Source organism: Corythoichthys intestinalis, chromosome 15 (assembly GCF_030265065.1).
Source record: "Corythoichthys intestinalis isolate RoL2023-P3 chromosome 15, ASM3026506v1, whole genome shotgun sequence".
Lineage (NCBI taxonomy): Eukaryota > Metazoa > Chordata > Actinopteri > Syngnathiformes > Syngnathidae > Corythoichthys > Corythoichthys intestinalis.
This window is the reverse complement of record NC_080409.1, coordinates 48,765,339-48,776,256: the sequence shown is the minus strand read 5'-3', so window position 1 is coordinate 48,776,256 and position 10,918 is coordinate 48,765,339. Positions and strand designations below refer to the sequence as shown.

Below are 10,918 nucleotides of genomic sequence, written 5' to 3'. Positions count from 1 at the left end.
GAGGGGTGCAAGAGCAGAAACTGCTTTTTCAGCCTTGTCTGTGTTTTCCGCCCTATTTAATTTTAAACGATGCATTCAAAGAAGTAAAATCCAAAGCGTTGAAGCCTCCTGAAGCTACATTATTTATCATCTGTATTGTGTGTTTCCGCTGTGGAAATACACTTCCCATGATGCAACATTGGCCCGCCCTCCTCTGACCCTGTGACTGAAAATAATCTGATCAGCTGATCTGACCTGACGACGAAATAACGTAGCTAGAGAAATCTTTTAGGGAGGGGACTCAAGAACAAAAACAATGACACGGCTCGGACGGATTTCCAAAACAGGTTCACTTTTTAAAGACTTATAAACCGAGGTCGGAATGAATCCCCTCCCCGTTTGTTAGTGTCCGCTGTTCCCCGAGCTCTTTGACATCAACCGACTGTAGTTTTGTTGATGTTTTATTTTAAACTGTATGTCGCTGGCTGCTCATTTTTGGCTACTACTGTGGCGGATCGCTTTCACAGTAACGACGGCGTCGATTTAGACAAAGCTTCAACAAGTTGAACCGTCCGCTTTTAGAAAAGCATCTCTGGGTCGGACGCCACATTAATATTTGTTGTGTTAGCCGGTGAGCTATTTTTATGAAGGGCGACCTGCCAGCTAGCTTGTTGTTGTTAGCATTATTTGCACATTGATGATTCACAAGTTCGTTTTCTCGGTTCGCTAACTGCTTTGTGCACACAATTCTACATTATTATTTTTGTCGGATTTAACGTAATGTGTATGTTTTTTGTATTTGGTAATAAGTTATAAGTACATATAGATGTATTCTTTGTTGTCTCACTGTTAGATAATTGTGTCACTTGCTGAATGTCGACATAAGAACTAGTTTTATATGCTTGAAACGCACACAAAGCGTGTGTATTGTTTACAAATCAACCAGCAACCTTGTTAGAATGCAGCTAATTTAAGTTAATTCAGTTTTTTTAGTGTATCCATTAAGCCAGTATTATCACAGGTTGGACATTTCAAGTGCTGTTGGAAATCGCAGGTGCTACAGTTCAAGCTTTCCAATAGGCAATCAGCTTTATATTTTAAGGCTACAGAAACGATGAGTGGGCATGGCTCATCATCTTCAGAAAAGGGAGTCAATACAAGTCTAATATGTCAAGAGAGTTATGCCTGCGGTGGCTCGGAGGAAGCCGCCTTCGAGTGTGAAGAGTGCAGGACTTTGCAGTGTGTTCGTTGTGATCTTGAACTTCACAGTCAGGACCGCCTCCAGAACCACCAGCGTCTTCAGATAAGCCCTGGCCACATCCCGTACTGTGATAACTGCAAAGGTGGGGACAATAGCAAATGTCACAGGTCGGTGGTCCGTTGCCAGAACTGCAAATTGAACTTGTGCCAAGAGTGTCAAAAGCGCACCCACAGCGGAGGGAACAAGAAGAAACACCATCTCCTATTGTATCTTCAGCCACCGAAACAAGTGGAGCTCAAGTCTGTCCGAGCTTCTGTTCAGCCTGCCGTCCAAATCGCTGATGATAAAAAGTCACAGAGGGCAAAACTGCTGGAAAATGTGGCGAGTTTCCTCCTTGTTGATGAAAATGAGGAAATGCAGGTAAGCTCTTCAGAAGCCTTAACATCCAAGAATTTAAAGGTATCCTCTATTTTTAAGACAAGTAATTCTTAAAAGATAAATGTTAGTTTGAGTTATAATAATTTGATATTAAAACCCCTCTTAATGTTTTTGTTTTAATAAAGTTTGTAAAATTATTTTAAGTGATAGGTCGCCATTCTTGTTACGTCGCAGTGCATGACGTCACCGGGCCCGTTGCCGAAATTCCAGCGTGTCACTTGTTAGCTTTCCCAACATGTCGTCGGTTCTACCCTTCCTATTTGAACCAGATCTGAAAAGTGAGGAGCATGACAGCACTGTCGGTTGTTCACAAGACGAGCTTCAGGGAAAAATGCGTGCAGCAAATACCTGATTAGAGCTGAAACGAATACTCGAGCAACTCGAGTAACTCGAGTTTAAAAACTGATCCGAGTAGTTTTATTCACCTCGAGTAATCGTTTATTTTGACAGCTCTAAGCATCACGTTTTGCTCGGACTACTTTTAATGCGGGACGCGCTGATGTCACGTATGTAGAGGAAGAAGAATAAGAGAAAAAAAACTTACTGCAGCCGACAGCCGCTACAAACGACGCCGACATTGCTAAATACTAGCCCGCACGATGCTAATTGGTAGCAGGTAGTGTCTGATGAGTCTCATAGAGATCACATGTATGTTGAACTAGATGCGTAATGACAGACTCGGCCGCGTCTGGGCAGCTTTAGTAAACAGCTGCCATCTTAAAGCAGTAGAGCGCTAAGCGCTAATAAAGAGCGCTAAGCGCTAATAAATAAGATTAACGTAACGTTAGCCCTGCGGAGGGCTAGGTTTCTATTAATTATGACCACTGTCGATGCTTGGCTAACGTGTCTTACATACAGGCTTTAACATAACATAGCGATGTGGAGTGATGAGGGTGTAAAATAAAAACTCAATAATGCTAACTATCAATTTTAGCTCAGTAGTCATTGCTGGATAAAACACCAAGTAGCACTGGTCCCTAATGTGCTCCAATACAGCCTGTATCATACATTTATTTTGAACACTGCAAAAACTCAAAATCCTATCAGGACTTACAGTTTAGACTAACTTAAAACTTAACTAGAACTTAAAAATGGCTTGTCACAAATAGAAACTTTTAAGTAATGTGTGTTATCAAGTGTAACGGCATTTTTAGGTATATATTATACATATATATATATTTTTTAAATAAGATCTAAAGGTTTTTTGAGTGAAAGCAGTGAATTAATCTTTTTTTTTTTTTTTTTTTTTACATCTGAGATGCAATTGTTGGCTGTTTTCAACAATGTACATCGAAAATAAAGACATTGATCGACTGAAAATGGTTCAAGATTAGATGAAATGTCTTGTTTTCTCATGTATATTTATAATTGCTCTTCACCCAAACATATATTTGTTTTATCCGATTACTCGATTAATCGGTAAAATTTTCAGTCGATTACTCGATTACTAAAATATTCGATAGCTGCAGCCCTATACCTGATAAGACAAAATTTGGACAAAAGTCTCAATGACAACAGAGCGAGAGAGCGTATGCTGTTGGGAACTCCGGTTGGGAGCGAGAGTGTATGCTGGTGGGAACTCCGGTTTTATTAGCAGATATTCAAGGTAAGCATATTGCGTTTTCAAATTTATCCCAATATAATTATGTAGATTGTTAGCATCCAGAGCTGTCGTGTGCTTTACATACAGTACAGGCCAAAGAGCACACCTTGTGTATTCCATGTCTTGTACATTGTAACGCGTGGTAGGTAGGATACGTGAATAAAAGTACCAAAAAGGGGAGAAGCTTCCACCTATGCTCATTTATTCACAAAAAATATTTCCACCTTGCGCACTCTTTACTCGGGAGCTCAGCAGTACGCAAACACGCGTTCCCTTACGAACTCCAACATTGTTGTAAGGTCCACGTCAGAGTCACTGTCGTCACTGTAGTGCTTTGATTATTTGGTATGATTTGCGGAAAACTCCCACGAAGAATAGTCAACAAAAAAGATAGCGATAGTAATCCAAATCCGCGTTTTTTACTCATTCGAAGATCCAGGAATTAGACCGATCCCATGGCAATGTTGCAGCCGTCAGGTCGTCGATTCCACAAAATAGACTGATCCGAAAAGCCGCCGTGGGACCGACGAATCAAAAAATAGACAGATCCGAAACCAATATTGCAGACGCGGTGGGACCGTCGGATCCAGAAAATAGATGGATCCCTTACTTGACTGAGGATCCAGGAAAAATGTTCGGGCGCCAGTTGTAACGCGTGGTGGGTAGGATACGTGCATACAGGGACCAAAGAGGGGGAGAAGCTTCCACTTATGCACATTTATTCACTAAAAATAATAATTCCACCTTGACCACTCACTTCACTCCCCTTGTTTCCATTTGACTGGAAATTGCATCCAAAAGCAGCACATCGTGGCATTTGACTTAGCGAGTTTAGGCAGCAATAAGCAATTGTTTGAACACGCTGCACATTTGGAAAGATCCCAATGACGTCATCACTGCGAGCCCGCAAACCATGGCGCCAACTAACGGTCAAAATTTGTTGTAAATATTATAAAATATTGCCATTGATTTAACATTTTATGTGTTTCTAACAACATATTTTAGTACAAGAGAACAATTGTGGTTTATTAGAGCCTACATGTATTTAAGGTAGAGGATCACTTTAAAGTCTTATTAGTTTGATTTGACATTTTCAGATAAAAGATGATGCTGCCTTTGTAAAGAAACTCAACTGCAGTGCCGGTCAGCTCCTGAAAGTGGTGTCCATCTTCGGTAACACCGGAGAGGGCAAATCTCACACCCTCAATCACACCTTCTTCCTGGGCAGGGAAGTTTTCAAGACTTCTCCCACACAGGAGTCCTGCACGGTTGGCGTGTGGGCAGCCTTCGACCCCTACCATAATGTGGTGGTCATCGATACGGAGGGGTTGCTGGGGAACAGTTCCAAACAGGGCCAGAGAACTCGACTCTTGCTCAAGGTGCTCGCCATCTCAGACCTCATCATCTACCGCACGCATGCAGACCGACTCCACGACGACCTCTTCAAATTTCTCGGCGACGCCTCAGAGGCCTACTTGAAGCATTTCACTAAGGAACTGAAAGCCACTACGGCTCGCTGCGGTCTGGATGTTCCTCTCTCCACTTTGGGTCCCGCTGTGGTCATCTTCCATGAAACTGTCCACACTAAGCTTCTCGGGACAGGTAGGAACATGTTTTGTAGCTGGGGCATTTACATGTTTTTCTTGTACATGGTGGTTCTGGTTTTGTCTGGGTGTTCTTGCATTCTCCCACATTCCTACAGCATACAGCACACACTAGGGCTGCAGCTATCAAATATTTTAGTAGTCTAATATTCTGCTGAAAATTCCATCGATTAATCGTATAAAACTTTTTTTTTTAGTTAAAAGTTAAAGAGCAATTGCAAATATACATGAGAAAACAGTTTTTAGACAATGTCATCATTTTAGATGTAAATTGTTAAAAATAGTCAACAATTGCATCTCAGATGTGACTAGAAGATTAAAAACAAAAAATTCACTGCTTTCACTCAAAAAACTTAAGATCTTATGGAAAAACAATTCTTATTTCTTACCTAAAAATATCATTATGATTATTAACACACATCACTTAAAAGTTGTTTTACCCCATGCCTTTCGATTGAATTTCCATTTGTGTCAACCTATTTCTAAGTCCTAGTTAAGTTTAAAGTTAGTCTAAATACCGTACCATATAAATGGAAAAACGAGAGCTTGACCCGCCTAGCAACAGTTGCTAACATAATGAATATTAATGAGCAAAAGTGACGTGTTGCGTGCAGTATGCTATTGTAAGTCCTGGGCACCAGTGCAACTTGGTGTTTTATCCATCATTGAAGACTGAGCTAAAATTGACAGTTAGCTTTATTATATTTTTAGTTTACACCCTCATCACTCTACAGTGCTGTGTTTTTACAGATTAAATAAAGCCTGTACGTTAGCCACACATCGCCAGTAGTCCTAATTACCGTATTGGCCCGAATATATGACGGCCCTGATTATAAGACGACCCCCTCTTTTTCAAGACTCAAGTTTGAAAAAAGACTTTTTGAACACCAAAATAATTTTTTTACAGAAAATAATTACAGTACATCTGAAACAAATGATTATCACAATATTTGATAGAAAAAACATATTATTTTGCCTCATTCAAATCTTTAATATCTGAACCTTTAAATATGTAAACTAAAGTGCAATCACATTCGTAAATGAATGGCTTCTGGTTTTTGAAATGTAAATAAACCAATCTATTGTGATAAAACAACAAAATTGCAATAACTGCATTAACCATCAAAGTGAGATCTCCAGTGCCCTCCATAATTATTGGCACCCCTGAAAAAGATGTTTTTTTAGCGTCTAATATATACATATATATATATATATATATATATATATTTTTTTTTTTTTTTTTTTTTTTAAATTCAAATAATATGGGACCTTAATGGAAAAAAAGAGAAAAATCCAACCTTCAATACAAGTGCATTTATTAAGTGGGGGAAAAAAATCCCACATAAAGAAAAAATTAATTCGAGTATTTGATTAGAAAAAAAGATTCCAATTAAATTTTGCTGCTTCGAGTATTCGTTTAATTAAAGTGGTGTTGTAATGGTTTGTTTTGGAAGTGTTTGCATTTAGTCTTATTGATTTTGGTTGGATACACTGCCCTCTATTCTGCCTCATTTTACATGGCTGAATCCAGCTGCTCCCTGTTAAGACCAACATAAGTTTTTGTTTAAACAAATGTTTTTTCGTCATTTAGTTTATACGTATACAGTGCAGTTAGCTGTTTTTTGTGGGAAAATGTGTCTGAACCATTTGTTAAGAGTACTGTTAAAAAAAAAAAAAAAGTTAACATTTTATAGCATTTAAGCTAGCTGACTTTTGCTATGTAGGTTAGCCAATTGCTCTTTTGTTGTACAGAGATCCTCATTTATTCATTTTTTTTTACCATTTGAGACTCAGTTTTGGCATTTTAATTTTTTTATGTTCCTTAACCGATTATTCGAACTAACTAGTTCATCGATTAATCAACTACTAAAATAATCGATAGCTGTAGCCCTAATGCATTCGTGATTTAGTTTATAGGTATAATTAGCCGTTTTTTATGGGAGTATGTGTTTGAAACATTTGTTAAGAGCCTTGTAAAAAAAAAGGGGAAAAAAAGCATTTTATAGCATTTAAGCTAGCTGACTTTTGCCATGTAAGATAGCCAATTTTTTGTTGCTGTAATTAGATCCTCATTTATTTATTTATTTTTTATACTGTTTGAGGCTCAGCTTAAGTATTTTAATTTTTTCATGTTCCTTATTTGATTAGTAATCGATTATTCGAACTTAACTAGTTCATCGGTTAATCGACTACTAAAATAATCGATAGCTGCAGCCCTACCTAAAATCAACAAAAGTTGACCTGTAAATGCCCACAAAAGAATTGCTGTGAATGCTCTGGTTTCAGTGCCATTGACGACGCTATACGTCCAATCCAGTCAAAATGAATCTAATGTCCAGCGCCGTCAATGGTAGCCAGTGAGCTAACGTAGACACTATTCCAATGGAAGATTTTGGTAGAAACCTGTTGGTTGTTTTTTATTTTTTTATTTTTTTTTAACCTTTTTGAAAAAATGCATCAAAGTATGGCAATATATCACCCTTTCAATATATTGTCACACCCCTACTATGAATTGGGAATTAGGTTGAAAAATTCCCACAATGTTAACAATAGCTGTTAAACCCATGTGTGTATTTTGCCTTACAAAGTTTGTTCTCAAACATAAAGGCATGCTGGTATGTGTTGCTGAGACTAGGTAGGAACTAGAGCTGAAACGAGTACTCGAGCAACTCGAGTAACTCGAGTTTAAAAACTGATCCGAGTAATTTTATTCACCTCGAGTAATCGTTTATTTTGACAGCTCTAAGCATCACGTTTTGCTCGGAATACTTTTAATGCGGGACAACGCGCTGTCACGTGCGGAGAGGAAGAAGGGGGAAAAAAAAACTTACCGCAGCTGACAGCCGCCACAAATGACGCCGACGTTGCTAAATACTAGCCCGCACGATGCTACGTTGGTAAAAGGTAGATGCGTCTCATAGAGATCACATGTATGTTGAACTAGATGCTAAATGACAGAATCGGCCGCGTCTGGGCAGCGTTAGTAAACAGCCGCCATCTTAAAGCAGTAGAGCGCTAAGCGCTAATAAATAAGATTAACGTTACTGTCGCTACTAGCTCATGTAACGTTAGCCCTGCGGAGTGCTAGGTTTCAATTAATTATGACCACTGTCGATGCGTGACTAACGTGTCTTACATACAGGCTTTAACATAACATAGCATTGTGGAGTGATGAGGGTGTAAAATAAAAACTTAATCATGCTACCTATCAATTTTAGCTCAGTAGTCATTGCTGGATAAAACACCAAGTAGCACTGGTCCTTAATGTGCTCCAATACAGCCTGTATCATACATTTATTTTGAACACAGCAAAAACTCAAAATCCTATCAGGACTTACAGTTTAGACTAATTTAAAACTTAACTAGAACTTAAATCTGGCTTGACAAAAAGAGAAATTCAATTGAAACACGTGGGAAAAAAATCCTAGCTCAGTGTTTCCCACCAATGAAAGAGACTGTGGCGGCCCGCCACAGTCTCGTTTGGGCCCGCCACAGTCTCGTTTGCGCCCCCCCCCCCCCCCCCCCACCGAAAAAAAAAAAAAAAAAAAGATACTAATCAGATGCGTCAGTCAGCCGATTACACAGCTGTAGCCCACTCCACTCTACTACCCGCGCGAGTGAGAGCAGCATTTTAGAGTAGTATTTTATTTATTTATTTATTTATTTATTCATTTAAGAGACGCAAGGGGAACGAGTAGGAAGAATGGGAGAACGAGCGAGATAGCGAGAGATAGCGGTCGCATGTCGTAGCAGCCCGCTGTTATTTTGTTATTGTTTTTCTTTATTATTGTTACCACAATCAAGTGGGTAAGCAAATACAGACTTCTCTCCTTCTTCCCCATATCCGGGGCATTACAATAGTTTGGATCGGACTTTTCGGCGAAAGTGAGCGGTGGATGGCCGTCTTGGACGGAAAGCAAACTTTGATTGAACTTGCGCAGAGAGGCGGGGCCCAAATAGGGAATGGGACGTACTACGTCATTGTTTGGACCCGCCTCCATGCTGGCAATATAATTCACTTCCGGGCCGGCAGAGTCAATGCGGATTGTAACGTGTGATAGTGCTAAGCTAACTCTTTCGGTGTTTTAGAAAGAAAATATGGGTGCTTTATTGTTGCGTTACCGGGTGCAACAGCGTCTCCTACGACAAAAAAGGGCTGAGGAAAAATGGACTCACTTTTCACCGTTTTCCTGCATGGAGGACCAAATATCAGATCACAAAGGTACGACGGATGGCTGGATTGCAGTGGTTCGTCGGAAAAGCATTTCTTATGATCATATTTCTGCTGGAATGAGAGTGTGTTCCTGTCATCTCTACTCTTGTAAGTTGAACGATTTATCCACTTTTGGTTTCAATACGTTTTTGTTTTTTTACACCGTTGTGTAAATCTGCCTCGGTAGCAATGCTCGCCTACTACGACTCCCCTACCTGTTGTGTTCCTAGGTAAACCTGCTGACAACACATCCCGATTGGTCACCATCTCTCTTCTTGGATTATTTGACAAAGAAAATTTGTTCAATGGAGTGGTTCCATTTGTCCTGTGTCGGACTCAAACAAGCCCCTGCAGCAGACGCCATCTGGGTCTGCCCTTCTCGTCGATGAACTGCGGGCTTTTAACTTGTGAAAATGCAAGAACTTTAATGCACATATTTATTCTGCCTGGCTATTTAACTATGGCCAGTGACGTTTTTTTTTTTTTTTTAACCACTTTGACAAAGACACCTTTCATTGTAATGTTGAATTTATATATTCTATTATTATTTTTAAATTATAATATTCTTATTTGCACTTATGTAGACTTCAGACTGTCAATTCAAATAGTGTTGGAAAAGTTGCAATACCTAAAATAGAAATGCAAGAACTGTAAAGTACATATTTATACACCTTTATTTACCTAAGGCCACTGGATGTTTTTTAACTGCTTTGAAAAATACAGGTTTTGTTGTGATCTTGTATTCATATAGTATATAGCTTTTTATAATGTATTATGTATTATAATATTTGCTGCCCCCTGCCAGAGTGTGGGCCATTTTGTACTAAAATGATTTTAAACTGTCAGTTCAAATACTGTGTTGGAGACTAGTACTTGCAATACTTAAAATGGAAATGCAAGAACTTTAAAGCACATATTTATCCTGTCTGGCAATTTACCCAAGGCCAGTAAATAGTGTTTTAAACTGCTTTGACAAAGACACGTTTATTGTGATCTTGTATTTGTGTATTACTTATAATTATATAATATTTGCTGCCACCGTCAGAGGGTGGGCCTTGTTTGCACTAATTTAAAGATTTTAAACTGTCAATTCAAATATCGTATTGGAGAAATTGCATTACTTGAAATAAATCTATTGCAACTTATCAGTCCCAGTTCTTGTCTACATCACTGTCCAAAAATTGTCAATGCATATTCCAAATAGAATAACAAAATTAAGTCACCTGACTTTGTAATTATTACACCTGTTTATTATGAAGACCTGAAGTAAACAACAAGCAGTTACAGTTTGTCAAGAAGTTGTTCAAGTCATGTTTTGGTATTCATATTTTATTGACTTTTCATAACACTTGGGATCGTGTTTGTAAGAGCAGAGCAAACTGAAGTTTCAGCGTGCACTCTTCGCCTTTCCAACCTCTCATAACGCTCCGATGTGGTGCGCTTGACCTCAGAATAACCCAAGAAGAGATATGGTGACCAATCGGGATGTGTTGTCAGCATTTCATATGCAGGTTTTCCTAGTAACACAACAGGTAGGTGATGAGGAGGAGTAGTTTAGCATTGCTACCGAGGCAGATTTACACAACAGTAAAGAAAAAAACAAAAACAAAAAACGTATTGAAACCAAAACGGATAAATCGTTCAACTTACAAGAGTAGAGATGAGGGGAATACACTCTCATTCCAGCAGAAATATGATCATAAGAAATGCTTTTCCGACGAACCGCTGCAATCCAGCCATCCGTCGTACCTTCGTGATCTGATATTTGGTCCTCCATGCAGGAAAACGGTGAAAAGTGAGTCCATTTTTCCTAGACCCTTTTTTTGTCGTAGGAGACGCTGTTGCACCCGGTAACGCAACAATAAGCACCCATATTTTCT

The 10,918-nt window shown here is 39.0% G+C and overlaps 1 protein-coding gene and 1 long non-coding RNA gene across 2 annotated transcripts in view; both read left to right on the top strand.

Moving 5' to 3' along the window:
• The first annotated feature begins 248 nt into the window (after positions 1 to 248).
• Positions 249 to 10,918, top strand: part of LOC130930718 (zinc finger FYVE domain-containing protein 1-like) — a 34,385-nt gene continuing 23,715 nt past the window's right edge. The window contains exons 1-2 of the mRNA XM_057858766.1: positions 249 to 1,600; positions 4,319 to 4,823. Of these exons, the coding sequence (XP_057714749.1) occupies positions 1,094 to 1,600; positions 4,319 to 4,823 (1,012 nt within the window). The 5' untranslated portion in view covers positions 249 to 1,093. The remainder of the gene's footprint in view (positions 1,601 to 4,318; positions 4,824 to 10,918) is intronic.
• Positions 9,051 to 9,518, top strand: LOC130930725 (uncharacterized). Its single transcript, XR_009067102.1, has 2 exons — positions 9,051 to 9,146; positions 9,269 to 9,518. It is a non-coding gene; the product is annotated as an uncharacterized LOC130930725 (long non-coding RNA).